General features: G+C 49.7%; 1 protein-coding gene across 1 annotated transcript; it reads right to left on the bottom strand.

Moving 5' to 3' along the window:
- Nucleotides 1–3,349: 3,349 nt before the first annotated feature.
- LOC144134270 (iris-like) lies at nt 3,350–17,873 on the bottom strand. Its single transcript, XM_077667221.1, has 7 exons — nt 17,530–17,873; nt 10,003–10,189; nt 8,233–8,414; nt 6,389–6,676; nt 5,357–5,596; nt 3,443–3,637; nt 3,350–3,398 (listed from the first exon to the last, which is right to left on the bottom strand). The coding sequence occupies exons 1-7, from the start codon at nt 17,871–17,873 to the stop codon at nt 3,350–3,352; spliced, it is 1,485 nt and encodes a 494-aa protein (XP_077523347.1).
- Nucleotides 17,874–19,845: the final 1,972 nt, after the last annotated feature.

Here is a 19,845-nt window from a genome sequence, read left to right as displayed (position 1 = left end):
GCCATTTGCTGTACGAAGTGTAGAGGACACTGGAATGCCTTTTTATGTTTGCCAGCTTGTCTGGGGCGAGACTGTCTTAAATGTGCCATTAGCTGGATTAAGGACACGTGCTGCTTTCTGTATAACTTGTTACCATGTTGCATGCAAGTAACACGTTTTCATAAAAACACTGCTGCATGCCTTTGGTTTTTGTTTCTGTATCTTGGGTGCCTAGCTAGACACCGAAATTTCAGCTGATTACACGTGCGGCAGAGGCGTTGTCATTGATGAATGCAACTTTTATTACTGAGCTCACTGGGAAAAAAAGTCTTAGTTTGGTGCACATGACCGCCGCTTACAGAATGCAAATGGCCTGCCAGGCTACAGCTGTGCTTTCTGCACATTAGGCTGGGATATTTGTGTTTGTAGTCCGCTACCACCTTCCAGCTTGGCTGTTTAGCTTCTTGACGCATTCTCTCCACTTTTCAGGCAGCTAGGTGGTATACTGGAAAAACGGGGGCCGCAAATGCTTTTGGTTCTGCACTAGCACCTTTTCAAAAACCACACGATGGTTCCGGAAGTTCTGCTGAAATCATTTCGGGGGGCCTTTGTCTTCACCATGTGCAAAATTTCATGCCTTTGCAAGTAAACTTGCGCTTATGCATCGGAGAAAGGCAATGGTTGCTTTGCACCATGTGCAGTCGACTTTTGATCATTCGAACTTCTTAAAACTTAGATTTGTACAAAGATCAAATTAATGAGTTTTATAGTGATAGCCGTAGTACGGGATCACACGAGGCACACAAAAACTTGCTCATAATGGCTCTGTTCACTCACTGTCATGCCTGCTTGTGGAGCAGTTAAGCATAAGAGTTGGAGTGAATTATCGTCACGTGATCCAGTTCCCACTTGTGACATCGCAACCATTGCTCGCTTCTCGAGTTGAAACTACAGTGGAAAAAAAATTGAACTGCAAATTTTCCATTGAGCGCTGCAGAAAATATATTACACATGGCGATTCATGTAATGCCATACGCTTCATTGCAAAGCAAAAGAGCACTACGAAAAATTTGTCTTCATACCTTTAACGTGCGCAGGCATCTAATAGCTGCGAGCGCCTTTAGCACGACTGCTGCGTTTGGGAATGACCGCATCCAATCCATGAAGAACTAAAAAAAAAGTGGTTTTTGATGAAAGCAAATGGCTCAGTAACTGTCTCACTTTTCGGTGGACACCTCAACCGCACCGTAAAGGAAGGGAGAAAAATGGAAGGGAAAGAAGGACGCAGCCGAACAGATGTACAGCAAATACCACGGAGGAAGGAAAGTTCAGGAGAGGCCCCTGCTGTCTGAGCTGCGCGCCAAAAAGTGTGCCGGAAGTCACGCTCTTTCGCAAGGTCTACTGGGAGACTTGCAACGCTGCAGCAACGTTGTCTGCTGAAATGCCTGCTATGCACGCACAATCACGCTGAGACGGCGGCCAAATGGGGGGGGGGAGTCTACTTAAAAAAATATGACGTCAAGCGCGCTTCTCCTTTCCTTCCTTCCTCCGTGGCAAATACGGTAACGTTTTGCCGTTGCTACTGTTACCAGGCTTGCCTATAGTTATATTTGCCGCACGGTAGCAGTTAAAGTGTTTATCTTACAGGGGTGCTAATTAACACTCCAAAGAGGTGTCGTAGTGGAAGGAGGGTTGGTTGGTTGGTAACAACTTTATTCAAAAGTCCTGCAGAGCTTTCGCCGACGGGGCCTTAGGTCTCCCACGTGGGGACGTCGAGGTGTTGTCTCGCCGTCGCCTCGAAGGCCTGCTGGACGGCCCAGAGTTGGTCACCGAGACTGGGGCTGTGCAAGGCAGCGGCCCACCGCGGCGGGAGGGTTCCGGAGTTAGCGCCGTCAGGGTTTTTGCTACAGTCCCGGAGCATGGGGGGTAAAGTTGCTATAGCAGTGTGGCAGACCTTGCATATATTCGTCGCGTATGTTCCGGGGTAGAGTCTGTGGTATTGTGCCGGGTTGGGGGACGTGAGGATCTGCTGTTGGAAGGGGGGCTCCGGAATAATTTCGACCACCTGTGGATCTTTAACGTGCAATCAGCACACGTACAGGCACCTTTATGCATTTCACCTCCATCGAAACGCGGCCGCCGCGGTCGGGTTCGAACCCGGGAACTCCGGATCAGTAGCCGAGTGCGCTAACCACTGAGCCATCGCGGCGGGTGCAAAAAAAAAAACTCGTTTTGCAGCCGAGACCGGGAGAGTGCGAGTTTTAGCGCTCTGCTCGAGACGCTGCGCGTATAACCAGGAGGCTGCAGAGCATCGCAAAAGTGTTGCTGTGTGGATTAGAGGCGTGGCCGGTCTATGAACGCTGGATGCAAACGCGCGCGCGCGTCAAGATGCAGATGTACAGCGTGCATCAGAAGTTTCCGAGCCACGGTGTCCTTTTAATTGAGCCCTGTACGTGGTGCGGTCCCGAAATCTTTGCAGGGAGTATAGGGGATGTACAAGTCTCACCCCTGAGAAGCCTGCTAGTCTCATATAGGCGTGTGTACCATAATATACAGCTAAAAAGCAGGCCCTGTTGCTTGGGAACTTCTGATACACACGTACTGTACACGTCGTCGAAGCTGTCGCTGACATTGGCGTTGCAGGTGGTTTTCAATACATGTGGTGTTGACGGGACGAAAGTTATGAGCAAAGCATATGGCATATGGGCAGGAGCAAAGCATATATGGCGTGGGATGCAAAAACGCCAGATGCGGCCTGCATACCGTTATATACCGCGAACCACCACGAACGCTGTTTTGCGGGCTGAATGCAGCTAGGTCGCAGGCGTTACTCGAAGTCGAAGCCCATAGATAAATGCACGCGTACGTAATCGAGATATAGTTTCCAGGAAGATCGCGAAGTACGTAATGGAGACAAGGTGTAGATCAGGTTTTCAGAGTTCGTCGCTTGGAGGATTAACATGTTATGCGTCTAATTTATACATATTGTAATTGATAAGCAGCTGCCGTAAATCAGTAACGATTAAAAGTACCAACTTCTGTGCATAAAGTTACCTTATTAATGTTCATTCTTGGACACCTGTAATTTCAGGCACTATTTCGCTTTAGCAAAGTTCTCCATACAACGAATCGAATTGTGGCTGCCTTGAGGAACTTCTCACGAAGTTTATATATGTACACGTTCGCTTTCCCGACATATGCATACGGGAATACTGTGAAACCTAATAGGCCATGCATGCATAGTCTGGTTTTCAGGGCAGAATGGCAAGTCGAAGCCACACATCAGACGACATCGAGACACATCTTGGAGAAGAAATATATAAGGCGATATATCTGGTTTTCGGGGCGGGAGAAGTCCAAACCCCACATATCAGACGACAGTGTTGACCGAGCCCATTAGAAGCACCAAGTCGGGCCTCCTGTTGAGCACGAGGAACATGAAGGGCCTATCCACGGCCACCACCTTCCTCTTGGCAGGGCTGGTGCCTGCTTCTCGCGAATCATTCGACGAGGGTGGACGTCCTCCGGCTTCACTGACGTGCAACGTGGCCACAGCCGTACGCCCGCGGCCGGCGTCAGGCAGTCCAGGCGAGCCTCGTCGGTAAAGGCGTCGACGACGCCCAGGAGGGGCAGCAGCTCGGTCAGGTTGGTCACCTGCCTGCACGACGAGGGCAGTATAGGGTTTCAACCGATCAATGGGTTGACGGACACCTGGCCCGCCAGACGTTCGCAACCCTACATGGAGTACAAAAAAAGGCATCGGCGCAGTATTTTAGCAGCAAAACACTCGCGTGTTCTACTACAGGTCAAAGAATCGAATGTGCTCTGGAACTTCACTGGACGTCCGCAGGACGTTTAAAACGTCCCTATTACGTCCAAGGAAGTTTTAGTGCCATTTGGGTTAAAATGCTGCCCAGGTAACACTGGGTTGTAGGGGATATGTGGAACAAGGATTGGCAGGGTTGGCGGGGGAGCGGGCGCATTGAGGCACCCTACCAGGGCTAGTTGGTGAGCCAGTTGAGCCAACCGCATCCAAACACGCCAGGTGAGGTATTGGCAGTGACGGCGTCAACGAAGTCGAAGAGCGGCGGCCGCCACACCGAAGTCTACCGGGCCACACCAAAAATTTGCCGAGCACTCTGTCTATACGCTGACGAGGACGACGTTTCGCGATGGTGCAGTCCGTGTTAGACATTCTTTCTGGTAGTAAAGGGAATATATGTGAAGCTCTCATTGCTATATCTTGTCCAGTTTATTTTATCTTAATGTCACAGATGTCTACCGAAATTATGACCACCCCTACCTTAAGGTAGGGGAGTATTCAGAATTTGGGTAGGGGGCAGTCAGAACCTGGATCGGCATCTGTGGCATAAAGATAAAAATAAAACGAGCAAGATGTACCGAGAAGAGGGCCACCCCACTACGAATATTCTGGCGCCATCCCTGGGTGTGGGCTGTGGGAGGTAAAGGAATGAGGGATGGAAGTCCGATGGAGCATTGGAGGAAGCAGGAATGGGTGCAGTTAATTAGGACGGGAGGTGCCCGGTCTGAAGAGAGGCGTCGGGAGTTGAGCTGCATATTTCGGTGAATGCGGGCGCGATGGAGAGACTCGGGTGAGGGGGAAGAATTAAGTGTGCGGTGCAACGTTGAGCGGTTTGCTTCTTGCAAACGAGGGCTTTTTCACTATTGGGTCACATGCTGTTCCATGGTCCGCCTGAGCCTTGGGATGTGGGAGCATAAACTGGAAACGAGAAAAGGGGCGGAGCCGGGAACTGAAAAAAAAGTTAGGCCTACATTTTCCTGTCCAGAAGAAAGGTTAAATGTGCATGCCATTTTGTTATTTATCTAGTTTCTGATACGTTGTAGGTTGCTGTATAGGTTCCAAGAGTTGTGCGTAGGTCCGCCACATTGCTGTCCATGCATCCAAGTTAGGAGGAAAATCCGTAACTCTCGCATGCAGGAGGCACACTCGGAGTAGCGATTAGAGCGAGTGCAGGCAAAATCCGGTTGTTTTTGGCTACCGAACTTGACTTATTCTAACCAAAATGCCCGCTGCTGTGCATAACACAGCTTGGTAGTAATGCGTTGGCTGCATCAAGATCTACCTCAATTAGTTGCGGACAAATCCGCAAGCCACCTGTGTTTTGCTTTCTACTATTAACGGAAGCTTACTTTAATAATGCGTGTTTTTTTATACAACAAAATACCATTTAGAGTAGAGTAATGGACTGCCAGCAGCAGTCTAGTGTTAAACTACGCGCAGGAGTTTGTTTCTCCGCAATGCATGGATGCTTCTTCAACCATGTGATCGCGCTTGGCCAATGGAGGCGCGAGCGGCGCACAGGGAGCAAATGCGAACCTAATCAGAAACTCTAACCTGATGCGAAACTTTGGCAGCGACAGCTCGACGTCGCCAGCCTCGCGCAGCCGATCGATGGCGCGCAGCACGAGCGGCGTGCTCAGCTTCTCTTCGAGGGTGGCGAGGCCTCCGGGCCCCGTGGGCAACAGGATGATCATGGCGTTGCTCGGGTTCTCGTACGGCAGCTCGACCATGGTCGCCTCCAGCTCGGCACAGTCGGCCATGCGGAACGGAGCCGTGCAGTGCATCGTGGGCACGCTGCGGACACGCACGTGACGTCACACATGTGCGGAAAGTGTGGCCTAGATGTAAAGCTTAGCGAATTCTTCCTTACCTACTAGAAAGAAAGATGTAGCTCACTGGACGGAGCACAAGAAAGCGTACACTAGCACACTAGTGAGAAATTTTCTCATGGAAGAACACCATTTGTCCCTATATTATTTCCCTCCGGAAGGAATTGTAGCGAGAGCTACATTACGGTAGCACTTCCAAGCCTTCAGCGTAGCGGCGCGCCACCCTGTGGCGGCGCCGCCACTCTGTCACGTGGTGGGTCACGTGGTGTGGAGCAGCTGCTGGCGGCGCGGCGCGGTGGCTAATCGCGTGGTTCGTCACGTGGTTGGTCACGTGACCAAGTTGCACACGGCCAGCTGTAGCTATCGCGTCACTCCAGGTTTAACCAGAGCTAAACCACCGCCAATTTTTAATAAATTCATGCCCTGCTGCCTCTTAAACGCACCAAATAGCACCGCTAGTTCGCCGAGATCAAATGGCAGCAGATCTGATGGTATCGCTAGCTGACGTCCCCGGTTAGCTTTTGGCCAGTCTACAAAGCACCCATTTCGCCTAGATTTTGATCATCGTCATTCAACTTGAGTTCACTGCAGGACAGACATCTCTCTAATTAATGAATTCGATTTATTATTGCTCTGTGCCGGCTCCGCCTGCGTCATTCGTCAACTCATCACTCCAGGTAATTGATTACGACGGGGAAAACTAAAACTGCGCAGCAGCCATGCATGATCAAGCCGAGAAATGGGACAAATGGGTCACCCGGCCGGATGATGTGGCCTGCTGAACCCGCCAGCCTTGTCTGCAGGTGCGCTGAGGAAGGACTGCCTGGAGACGGCAAAGCGGCTCTTCCAGCGTCCTTCCAGCCTCAGCGAGGACAGCAGCACCAGACGCGTCTCGTGGTTCACGGAGCCGGGCGGGAAGACCTGTTCCCGAGGCAGCGAGAACGAGCTGACGGCCCTCGCCATCGCGTCCATGGACAGTCGGCACTGGGGGCCGTTGTTGCGGAAGTCCCGCCGGTCCATGAAGAAGCCCATGGTGTCTTGCATCCTGCGACGTAGCGTCCGCTATCTCCTATCGCTACGCTCATAGTGAACTGGACGACAATGACAGTTGCGCGAAGGCTGCCCTGTAGTTCTCATGGAAATTGGAAATTGGTTTTGGGGGAAAGGAAATGGCCCAGTATCTGTCCCACATCTCGGCGAACACCTGAACCGCGCCGTAAGGGAAGGGGTTACTGAGAAAAGAAGAAATAGTAACCGTAGTGGAGGGCTCCGGAATAATTTCGACCACCTGGGGATCTTTAACGTGCACTGACATCGCACAGCACAGGGCCGCTTAGCGTTTCGCCTCCATCGAAACGCGGCCGCGCGCCGTGGTCGGGTTCGAACCCGGGTACTCTGGATCAGTAGCCGGGTGCCCTAGCCACTTGAGCCACCGCGGCCGTTGTCGTTCTCATGCTTTTCGCCTTTTCGTACTGCTCTTAGAACTATGATGATCAACCTTTATAAACTATAGTTGCTACATATAGCTCTGAATAGCCTCGGCGAAGCGCTCAGCTCATTTCCGGGAATCACGAAATGAGAAACACAAATTGCAACGGTCAGCTAAACGCCGAGACCAAGATTATACGAATGCATGTGTTCAAACAAACCAGCTCGGTTTAATACAATGTCGTCTCTTTGCGATCGCCTAAAAGACATTACACTATCCAAGCTACCTTCTACTTTACGTTTTCAGTGCACGTTAAAGAACCCCAGGTGGTCGAAATTTCCGGAGCCCTTCATTGCTGCGTTCCTCATAGCCTGAGTCGCTTTGGGACGTTAAACCCCACAAACCAAACCATCTACTTTACGTTAATGTCATCACGGGTAAAGCTAACCACGCAGATTCAGTAGCATCAAGGCGTCGCCTGCTTTTATCGTTCCATGAGGTTAACAGCGCAGGAGTAACGCGTCGTAGCCGTAAACGCCAGCGCTAACCAGTTGATCACGAAGGGCGCAGGTTTAAGAGAATCGTGACATGGTCTAGGTAGGCTTTGCCCATACCCTAGATATCCCCCTTCTCTAGGCTATAAGGAAGGAGACGCTGGGTAGTAACGGGGGAGGGGGGGGGTCGTTTTAGAGCAGGGCGACAAATATGAGAGTGGAAAAATATAGAAATGCAGATTTAGCCTTCACTTGTTTGGAAACATCGTAATCCTGATTGCCTAAAATCAAATTAAAAAAGACCACTTCCAAAAACTGTCCAGCTTCTTTGGCCCTTCTTTTGGAGCTTTCCTCGCCCCCTGGTTTCCTCCTCCCGTAAAGAGTACAGTGTTATGCCGTCCAAAGTCCGTAAACATCCTCGTGTTCTCATAGAAGTGTGTTTTAAACTGGACTCACTCTATTGAGTGTAAGATTGTCATACGCATCGTAGTCTTGTCGATTACGCGGTGATGGCCGTTCAACGGACTTTCTCGTCTTTCTTCAAGGAAAGCCGCGGCGGAATGTACGTTAGCTTTTTTTATTGTTTAACACATAATCACACCATCCTTCAGTCGCAACGGTCTCAACAATATGTACTGACGCGCAGAGCGCCACCTATGCTTTCTCCCGCTGCCGTACCTGTAGTAGTCCCTGTGCAAGGGCACTGACTCGTCAAAGAACAGAGCCGTGAAGCAAGTTAGCGTGAGGCCCAGGCACCGCAGCTTGGCGCGCTCGAAGTCCCGGAACAGTTCGGACGCCAGCTGCTCGAACCTGACTGCCGTCGATGAAGGGTCCCAGTCCATGTGCAGAGCGCGGGCAACCTGCGAATCCGTGGTCAAGGAATCAAAACCACAGTTTTCAATCATATGGTCATGTTATCAGCGCACAAACAACAAAGTCAGAGGAAAGAAGGCGGCAGAATATCGCTATCCTGTCGTCGTCTTCCTTCTCAGCGAGCTCAAAGTTTGAAACCGGAGCTTCGATCAGTTGCACCAGTTTCGGAAAAAAAATGAAATCCGAGTATGTCCTGTGGGTGCACTTCATGCAAATCAGCAAGTTGGTGCACTGCCTGTGAGCTCAGGAGTCATATTTAAGTGTTACCCTTTAATCAACGACTGGGAGTCCTTAGAAAACTGCTGAAGTGTGAAGTTATCTTAATTTGAGTACGCGAATCTTCGAAAGGGTCCAGTGGTTGTCTCATGCCCACGTAAAGCTCCCAAAGAATGAAAGCATAAACATGGCAAAGAAATGTTCAGGAAACATAAACTGCCCGATTTTCATCCTCTCCCAAGAGACAGCGGTACCGGCGCCACCCTCATAAATTCACTCAGTTCCAAGCAAGCCAATCCAGACAGGATGACCACAGATGGAACAGGCACGAGAATGCCCCCCAGTCCTTATTTCCCTTGTGGCTTGGGTTCAGGTTGTACTCAACATATCATTTCTGTTCAGCAAATGAACGTGGTATAGTCTAGGATTACGGCGCATAGGCGGAGAATGATCCTCATACATCCATCACCGTAAAATAGAGATCAGTGACCTGCTGTGAAAACGACGTTCCTGTATGGTGTATACATTGGGACATGTCCAGCTTGATGACGCGTGAGTTCTTTAGGCAGGCGATTTGGCTGCATTGTGCAGACTGGCTACATGGTCAGGTGAACAAGGGTGCTTATTTAAGTGCCGAATTTAAACGAGGGGGAAGGAAATTAAGGGCCAGCTCCCTCCCTGAGACGAAAATCTGCCGTGGAAAAACCACACTGCCTTCCATCTTTTATTTTTTTTTCATAAATTTCGAGAAGCTGATAGTTAGGCTTAACTGTGCCCCTAGCGGTCTACCTTGCTAGTAGAGTCTTACCGGTAGCCGATTTAAAGAGTTGAAGTCGAAGAGTTGAACCTGGGACCCGTCACCTATGAGGGAACATATATAGCGAAGAGACTAAAGTCGGATACAAATCAACAGCGCACCGGCTTTTCTTCGAAGAACCCCCTTCCGGCCATTGGCGTCAGCCGATTCTGATGACCTAGGCCTGTTAGCGTGACAATGGAGAGAGTGGTCTATCCCGGACCATGGAGGGCAGGGATTATCCCCTTTCATCTACCAATCCCTGCTTTGTCACACTTGCAGGGTCATGAGAATCAACCGACGCCATTGGCTGGAAGGGGGTTCTTTGATGGGGATGAGCTGCTACGTTTTCAAGTTGCATTCGACACTAGACGTTTTTCGCATTTCGGAGACGTATTAGCGGAGACGTACACCGGTTTACCGGATGCCTAGCTTCTGCGCATGAGCAGTGGCATTGTTGGGGGTCACGGGGGGCCACTGCGCATGTTCAGGCGGGGCGTCCGGTGAAACCATCCTACGCTGCCCAGCGGAGCAAGCGTCTCAGCGAGAGCCCGTCGAGGTACCTGGTCGTGGGTGTTTCCGCAGGCGCCCCGCAGCACCATGACCAGCGAGCTGGCGACGAAGAAGGGCGACAAGAGCACGTTGCCCACGTGGCCCACCTCCCGCAGCTTGCGGTGCAGGTCGAGCGACAGCTGCAGCAGGCAGCCGCTCAGGTCCGGAGCCACTCGGAAGGATGGCGGCAGGCGGAACCTGCTGGGCAAGCACCGCGTGTCATCGCCTTCCCACGAAAGGTGCCCCGCCATGCGCTGTATACGGTGCGTAGAGTGCCTCGGTGTCGCTGTACCGTTCTATATAGTGGACACAACTTGTCTCCTTTCGGAATTGATGAGGAGGGCGACGCCTAGGTACTGGGCACTGCCAGACACCCGCCATATCCGCCTTAAACGGCTAGATCCGACGATGACCTTTTCAGTTCCTCGCGAAATACCTCGCCCTATTGCATGCGTTATCCGTAGACTACGTTTAAACGTGGCATTCACGCGCAAATACTTGCACTTAATAGGACAAGCGGACTCCCCGGAATGTACCACATGTGGCGTGCTAGAGACTATAGAACATGTTTTAGTGGCGTGTCCAGCGTATGCACGCGAAAGACTCATACTCGCATCTGCTCTGAAGCCTATGGACACATCGCTCCTCTCTGAGGATTTGATCCTCGGCGCTTGGCCAGATAGTTTTACAAGTGTAAAGGCAACGCGAGCGCTCTCACGCTTTTTGAGCGACACGGACCTTGTCTCGCGTTTGTGATGTCAGAAAGTGTGCCTTTTTTTTTAAGTAGTTTTTCATCTGCCTCCTCCCATCATCATCGTCCCCCATCGTGAACTTCTTTTACCTCCTCTTCCCGTCCCCCAGAGCAGAGTAGCAGGCCAGATATTTATTTTTCAGGCCAACCTCTCTGCTTTTCCTATCAATAAACCCTCTCTCTCTCTCTCTCGGTGTCGCGTGAACGGAAGGGAATGCTGTAATACTAGTTATGTGATGGTGTAGTTAGGGCAGGTAGTGAACGCAGATCCGGATCACGGGAGGGAAATAACTAGAACAATAAGAATAAGGTGGGGCTTATTTGTCAGATTATCTCCAATCATGAATGGCAGTTTAAGTATATAACAGCTGTATCTTACCGGTACTCACCTATGGGGCAGAAACGGGGAGGCTAACGAAACTGGTTCAACCAGAGTCAAGGGCAACACAGCGTGCTATGGAATGGAAAATGGTAGGTGTAACGTTAAGGGGCAGGAAGAGGGCAGAGTGGGTCAAGGAACAAACGTAGCGTTAATGAAGTCCTAGTCGAAATCAAGAAGCAAAGATGGTCTTAGGCAGGGCGTGTAATGCGAAGGCAGGATAACCGCTGGCCCTTAATTAAGGGTAACCGACTGTATACCAAGAGAAGGTAAGTGGAGCAGGGGGAGGCAGAAAGTTAGGTTGGCCGATGAGATTAAGAAGTTTGCTGGAACATGCTGGCCTCAGCTGGCAAAGGACAGGGTTAATTTGACAGATATTGGAGAGCTCTTTTCCGTGCAGTAAACATATAGTCAGGCTGATGATAAGCATAAGATAATGGAACTACAAGACGGAATGTTTCCCAACTTTTCGAGGTATGCTTTTAGGTGAGCTTCGGCAGTAGCATCCTGAAACTTCAAAGCTCAGAGGTCGTTAAGCGCATAGTTTCACTCGCATGACAAAAGCAGATGCACTCGGGATGCAATAGACGAGGAGTCTCAAACTAACAAGTTTAGGCTTGCAGGGCGGCCCGCACTGACAAGCTTTTGCCTCCCACAGGCTGGTAGCCCGAGCAGGGGGGAGAAAAGGAGTAGTATATATAAGGAAAAAAAACTGAAATACAAAACAAAGCAAAAGTAGCCGAAAATAAGTTCAAGCAAAAAAATTAAACAGAATGGGTGAAAACAAACTTCCGACCTGGGCCACTCAAAAATCTTTTAACAGCGACAGCTGCATGGGTGATGATTTTCGAGATCATGTCATCGGCGTCGTCCGGGTGTTCCGCACGCTTACAGCCCTATGTCAAAACAACCTGGACAGACGCTCCGCTATAAACCGCTAGATCAACCTGATTCGCGACACCATTTTACGATCGCCATGAAAACCTCAAAACCGAGCTCAACCCTACACCTCCGCCCCCACACCCATTTACTGCTTACTGGACGCTGGCATCTCCACACTCCCCATCCGCCTTATCTCTCTATTTTCAGAGATGGAACATGGCTGGGTATGAGTTACCCGCCGCAGTGACTCAGCGGTTAGGGCGCTCGGCTACTGATCCGGAGTTCCCGGGTTCGATCCCGACCGCGGCGGCCGCGTTTCGATGGAGGTGAAACGCCAAGGGGCCGGTATGCTGTGCGATGTCAGTGCACATTAAAGATCCCCAGGTGGTCGAAATTATTCCAGAGCCATCCACTACGGCACTTCTTTCTTCCTTTCTTCTTTCACTCCCTCCTTTACCCCTTCCCTTACGGCGCGGTTCAGGTGTCCAACGATATACAAGACAGATACTGCGCCATTTCCTTCCTCCCAAAAACCAATTCTGGGTATACAAGAGACCGTGCGTGAACGTGTGCGACACGCGCTTATCCAAACTACCCAAACCCTTTCACCTCTCCGTCCCTCATGTGCGGCTTTGGGACAGTAAACCGAATGAACCAAACCATCGTTCAACTCTGTCTCAGGGTGGAGCCGCCGCGGTGGCTGAGTGGTTACAGCGCTCGGCTGCTGGCCCGAAAGACGCGGGTTCGATCCCGGCCGCGGCGGTCGAATTTCGATGGGGGCGAAATTCTAGAGGCCCGTGTGCTGTGCGATGTCAGTGCATGTTAAAAAACCCCAGGTGGTCGAAATTTCCGGAGCCCTCCACTACGGCGTCTCTCATAGCCTGAGCCGCTTTGGGACGTTAAACCCCCATAGACCTTAAACCTCTCAGCGTCGCCCGCATGGAGCGTTGTTTGCCCAAGAAATCGCGTCGCGCGCCCGACGCCCGCGTCGACGAATTCACTCCCGCATGGTCAGCAGCCGAGTGGCGGTTTTTTGCCGCCCAGCTGTGCGATGCGCGCGCCCCCATCCATACTGAAATCAGAGAGATTCGCAGGAAGTGAAGTGAAGCCGCTGGCTCTCACGCGCAGAATGCTCGCGAGCGCGCATCGTTTATGTGAGCGCGTCTCCCTCGGCCGGGTTTCAGGCGTCGGCGTTTTTTTCCTGTTCCGCCAGAACGCGACGATTTTGCAAAAACGTCCTCTCTGGAGGCAAAAAAAAAAAAACGCTCCGCTGCCGTCGACGCCGACGAATCGCCCGGAAAAACGCTCCATGCGGGCCACGATGGTCACTCGTTTCCCGCGCTACGCCGAGATGGAAAATGAAATACGAATAAGTGGCTCTTTGCCCCAGCAGAAATAGTGAGTGAAAGGGGTTGTTTTCTTGGTGGCGAAGAGGGGTTTCATTAAAAAGCACAATGAACAAAAACGGAATGGAAATATGGGTGACGGGAGAAGATCGGAAGGTGAAACACAGATAGGAGATAGGGACAGCGAGAAAGGATCGATGGAGGAGAATGGCGGACATCAGCAAACAAGGAATGGTTTTAACTAGTATAAGCTCGTTAACTAATCCCAAACAGCTAACTTTTTAATTATTACAGTTAGGTACTGGATTACGATGTCACGCCACGTCAGCGCTGCCCGCTGGACCAGGCGAAATTCCTGCCTCCAAATTCCAGCCCACAATTCAAGGCCACGTGACACACTCGACACTGATAGACTACAGGTTCCTTCTTGTTCTCGGTGATGAACACTTTATACTTAATATAGCTTGGAGTTTCTTGGCTTTCTTTCATCTATCGGCACAAAAAAGAAACATCCCAGACCAGCCTTAAGCAAATCAAAATGTTTAATTATGAAGGAAAAACGTTTTGATTTACATCCTGAAGTCCGACAATATACACTGAAAGCCATTAAATGGTGTCCGAGGTTCATGCCTCGGGGTGTCACCGACCATCCCCGCAGCATTATTCCTTCTTGTCAGCGTTGAGAGTCACAAATCACTACCCGACGCGCACTTTCGCGCTCACATCTGCGCCATCTCGAGCCGGTATGTCTTTCTGCGCCCGTTCGTCGAAATCCCACCGTAATTCCGGCGGCACCTGCGACGAAGCCGGTCCTTCGCTGCCGCCCCTCGTATCTCGCTGGCTGTTTTATGTCGGCAATGACACCCGGCACTTCGCCTTTGGTCGGCCTTGATATACACGCAGCTGGACCCAAAAGCGCAGACTGTACTGTCGCTGGCGAGTACTGGGGGTCCTATAATACCTTCCGTCAAACGGCTAATCCCCCAGTGGCGTTCGCCGAGAGTGCGTCCCACCGGCAAGCTGAAGTTCAGAAGACGCCACGGGGCCACAGACCCTATAATCAGGCCAAGTGGTCACCTGACGGTGCCAGTCGTTAGCGGCGAGAGATAAAAGGGAGGGTGAAGGAGGGGGAACTTCTTCCCGCTGGCTTTCGGCGTCGAGATCAAGGAACGCTTGGCCGCCCGGAGCCTGTCTGGTAGGACTCAAAGGGGTACGAAGGGGCTGAAGGGGGGGGGGGGGGGGGAGACTCTTCCGCTGGCCCTCTGCCACCTCTGCATCCAGCGCAACAGACATCTTTAATTGACAACTTGCAGAACGTCGAGTTGTTATTGTCTATTTATTATATTATATTATATTATTAATTATAAATTTATGACTATTTGCATGCATGATGAGCTGCGGCTAGCGGATATAAAAGCACAGGGAGAGGGAAAGAAAGCGGGAACGACAGTAAGAAAGGATATGGGTATAGGGGTAAAATACACTATGTACATATACAGAATATGGAAATATGAACGTCGAGCGCCCTCTACAATTTACAATCGAACACATTCGTTCGCAGACGGCAATCTCGCATTCTTCTTCGAAAAGGGGGGGGGGGGGGTGGGGGGGGAGACGTCCCTTTATCTGCATGAGAGGGAAGTTATTGAAAGTGCACAATAGAACATGGGCGCGAACGCCAGGAGCGTACTATAGTCAAGGAAATAGATCATTGTTACCTTTTGACAACTTGCCTTTAAACTCTATCGCCAAAGCTGGTGGTGACCGTCGCAGCTTCAGGTTGTCGCAGATTAGGTTGGATCATGGAAATTAATGGTGGGCTACAAATTTCTAATTGCAGCCAGGTGCCTAAGAGCAATGGACAAACAGTTAACTAATAGAAATTAGCTAACCAGCGCAATAGTTAACATGATTCACATGTTTTCCCGATGCCCGGTAAAGCGGTATTACAACGCCGCTGGAGCCATCCCGATTTCTGAAAAAGCCTACTTTTAAAAATTCTAGCTCACCTTCGCTGAAACAACCGCTATATAACTATCTACAAGGTTATATTCACATGCACAATAAGAAAAATGTAACACCTGCACTCTTGTCAAATATTGCTAATATAGCGCCGACGTTTTGACTCACAGAATGAAGCGCGAGAGAAAGTTCACATGAGCGATGGATCCCTCCCAACTGCTGTATTTCATAGAAGGTATAGCCACATTTATGCCAGCGAGGGCAATCACAAAGATCAAAAGGTGCAGACACTGCGTAGTTCATGTCAGCATTCCGCCGCCAAGTGTGGAGCCAGATAATCACGCGTCTCCATTTTTCGTAGAGCAAAGCCACGTGTCACGTACATGTGTGTGTGTGTGTGTGTGTGTGTGTGTGTGTGTGTGTGTGTGTGTGTGTGTGTGTGTGTGTGTGTGTGTGTGTGTGTGTGTGTGTGTGTGTGTGTGTGTGTGTGTGTGTGTGTGTGTGTGTGTGTGTGTGTGTGTGTGTGTGTGTGTGTGTGTGTGTGTGTGTGTGTGTGTGTGTGTGTGTGTGTGTGTGTGTGTGTGTGTGTGTGTGTGTGTGTGTGTGTGTGTGTGTGTGTGTGTGTGTGTGTGTGTGTGTGTGTGTGTGTGTGTGTGTGTGTGTGTGTGTGTGTGTGTGTGTGTGTGTGTGTGTGTGTGTGTGTGTGTGTGTGTGTGTGTGTGTGTGTGTGTGTGTGTGTGTGTGTGTGTGTGTGTGTGTGTGTGTGTGTGTGTGTGTGTGTGTGTGTGTGTGTGTGTGTGTGTGTGTGTGTGTGTGTGTGTGTGTGTGTGTGTGTGTGTGTGTGTGTGTGTGTGTGTGTGTGTGTGTGTGTGTGTGTGTGTGTGTGTGTGTGTGTGTGTGTGTGTGTGTGTGTGTGTGTGTGTGTGTGTGTGTGTGTGTGTGTGTGTGTGTGTGTGTGTGTGTGTGTGTGTGTGTGTGTGTGTGTGTGTGTGTGTGTGTGTGTGTGTGTGTGTGTGTGTGTGTGTGTGTGTGTGTGTGTGTGTGTGTGTGTGTGTGTGTGTGTGTGTGTGTGTGTGTGTGTGTGTGTGTGTGTGTGTGTGTGTGTGTGTGTGTGTGTGTGTGTGTGTGTGTGTGTGTGTGTGTGTGTGTGTGTGTGTGTGTGTGTGTGTGTGTGTGTGACCACTTCTTAGCCAGAGAAGTAATCCTTGTAGAAGTCTTTTCTGTGTTTGCCTTTTCCCCATTATTTGAAGAACTAATGACCATCTTCGGAACAAGGGCTGAAATCAGAGGCGCCAGCGGGCCACACAAGGCTTTGTAGTGCACTTCTGCAGTGACACTCCTGCAGCGGCACAGCTACACTCTGTACCCGATTTACCCTAAAAGAAACTATAAAGAGAGTGAGCCTTCTTCTAGCGCGCTTCCTAATAGGGACAGGGTATGCTGCCCATACACTAGATTTCCATCACTAATAAGACGGGATTCTAGCGGTTGCTAACCGAAACAGATTCTGCCTTCAAAACATGCGAAGTTCTTGCAGTTACGAAGGTTTTGTCCCAGGTTCCAATCTTCTCTATTTGCCAATGTCAAGCCCTCCTGTGCAGCGTTTAAAAGCCTCCTTCCGTTGCTAACTGCTTCAAGTTACTAAGCTTTGATCTCAGAATATGCCTCCATTGGCAACATTATAAGCATTCAGTATATTTAGTGATAGAAATTTACCCCTGAACATGGAACACGGAGTGCTCCAGAGAAATAATAATAATAATAATTGGTTTTGGGGGAAAGGAAATGGCGCAGTATCTGTCTCATATATCGTTGGACACCGGAACCGCGCCGTAAGGGAAGGGATAAAAGAGGGAGTGAAAGAAGAAAGGAAGTGCCCAACCCCTTTTTACTCCCTTATAGGGCAAATTGTGTTTGCAGTGCGGCCTTAGAACTCCTGACGTAGCACTCCTGCAATGGACATGGCCCGCCGTATAGGCGCAGGGGTGGATGCATGAGAGCATTCCGTAAACTTAGTAATCGAAATCTATGCGGAAACATAGGAGGAGGTGTGCAAGAGAACAGCGTACACCCTTTTTACTCCCTTATAGGGTAACTCTTGTTTACAGTACAGTGTATATATGTATAGAACTCCTGACGTAGCACTCCTGCAGTGGGCACTCCCGTGCACACCGTAGGTACCGGAGTGGTTGCATGGGATTTTTCGAAGACGCTATACCTTTCCGCGTCGGCGCTCTCTACCGCGGTGTCCGGCCCGGATGATGATAGCTCGGCCGGGATGCTCCCCGAGCGCGACCAGCTGGGGACGCCCGTAATGGCGAACGCTGTGGGGCCGCCGGAGGACTTGCGGGAGGTCTTGCTGCTGTGGCGGCGGCACAGGTACAGGGAAGGCCGCTGGGAGCCGGCGGCTGCACGCTGCCTGTATTGCTGCTCGTCCTCGTCTTGCGACGCGGTCGACGAGGAGCACACGTCCCCCGGGCTGCTTGTCCCGGACGTCGGCCGAATGGCTGCCATGGTCGGCCCCGCAGCGGAGGCCTCGGAGGGCCTTCCTCCCTCAAGCATGGCTTCTTCTTCTTCTTTACCTCAGTAAGTAGGCACATACGTACGCGGGGTGATTGGCCAAGGTACAGTTTTGAATGCCAATGAAGTATTTGCACGGGAAAAAAAAGGCGTGAGGCGGCGAAGTAGAAAACTGAATCTAGAATATTTTTTTTTAAATTCAAATAAATTACAGTAATTTGAAATACCGGGAATAGAATAAAACAAATTTTTGACATGCGGCAGAATTGCTTGGTGTACTTCTTCGCCCATCTCTTCTGTATCTATTTGCCTATACTTACCGAGACCGCTCATGCTATCATTTGACGTCACTACTCTTATAAAAGTGGTTTATAGACAGTATATAGACTGCTTATAGAATCTATTGTCTTACTATGGACCTTTCTTTCTGACTATTCAGTCCATAGAGAAAAGTCTTACTAAAATTGTATGGCCATAAATCTATAGATTGCCTATAGACTGTCTATAGGATTTGCATTGCCTATATACTATCTGTAGGATTTGTCTATGGACATTCTATAAAATTTATAGACAATAGTCTGCAGACGGTATTTTAGACTGTATAACAAAATTCTTTGTAAGGGTGGGGTTCAGCCACAGATCTGTTTGTGTCGCTGTTCAGAATTTCTTTCTGGAATCTCATCGACTGCCTTGCTAAACCTTACAATATTTTCTTTTCTTTCTAATATTAGTTTGAATTCAATTTCTCTTTCTTAATGTTTATTTTTTGTATTAATATTTAAAAGTTTTATTTTCCAGTCCATGCCAATACTTTAAATAGAACCCACGGGTGTTGGTCTCGCGCGTGCGTTTCTTCTGCCTTTATTTATTTGTTTGTTACTGTAGTTTTATTTTTTCTTTAGGCCACGCAGTTGTGCAGGTGAATAGCAGTCTATGCCTCACGATTCTTGGCCCATCCCCCAGGGTGGGTATGCGCCATCTTCTTTAAGGCCAGCAACAACACTTTTAGAAACCGCGGAATTCTATTATATCTCTGCAGACCATATCCTTTCCTCCTCTCTGCGGCTGAGTGGTTATCGTGGTCGGCTACTGAGTGCGAGGACACCGAATAAAATCCCGGCCGCGGCAGGCGACCGCGTTTCGACGGAGGCCATACGAAAAAAAAAAAGACGACCGTGTGCTGTACGATATCAGCGCACGTTCAGAGAATAGCAGTGGGTCGGAATTATTAATGCGAAAGCATTTGATCGCTCATCGACACGAAAACCCGGCGTAGCACAATAAGTGGCCGAAATGGTGTGACGTCATCATCAAAGGCGGGAAAGTAGAAAATCTGCACCAGCAACAGTCAGCACTAGAACTTGCAACTGCACAAGCTACAAAGAAATTGGATAGAATTAGAATAAAACTGAACTAGAATATAACTGAAATATGACTGGAACAGAAATATAATATAATTGGAATAGAATGGCAATGCTTTCACATTATTCACACGTAAGTTCCTTAAAGAACTAGAGACACCAAATTTTTGCTTGCGTGTTTGGTTCTTTCAAATGAGGTGTTAGGCATTAGAATACATGGATCACCGCGTGGTATTCGCGTACGACCGTTAAATCGTTTATAATTGAATTTTCTCTCTCTCTCACGCTGTTTTTGTTTCATCAACTGAACGATGACTGTGACGTGCAGTTCTTACCTAGTAGGTCACGTGAAGCACGAAAAAACCGGCGATATAACTGCTTCTACGTCATTTGTTGCCATTCCAGCTCTTGAAGCAGGCTGCTTTAAGTGTTGTAGTGGATTAAAAACACTTACTAGTGTTTATATTGCAGGTATTTTTGTGCCTCATGTGACCGAAGTGTGAACTATACGTATGTCACAGTCATAGTTCGGTTGATGACGAGACGGGCGCGTTGACGAGAAAGCGTCAACATTCCCAGGATGACTCGCGGACCGTCCATCCCGCTCAGGCGTAGCCATAGAAGGAATAAATACTTTTTTTCTAACTGATCAG

This window comes from Amblyomma americanum, chromosome 5 (assembly GCF_052857255.1).
Source record: "Amblyomma americanum isolate KBUSLIRL-KWMA chromosome 5, ASM5285725v1, whole genome shotgun sequence".
NCBI classification, from domain to species: Eukaryota; Metazoa; Arthropoda; class Arachnida; order Ixodida; family Ixodidae; genus Amblyomma; species Amblyomma americanum.
The sequence above is the reverse complement of the archived record's forward strand: the minus strand, read 5'-3'. Positions and strand labels throughout refer to the sequence as shown.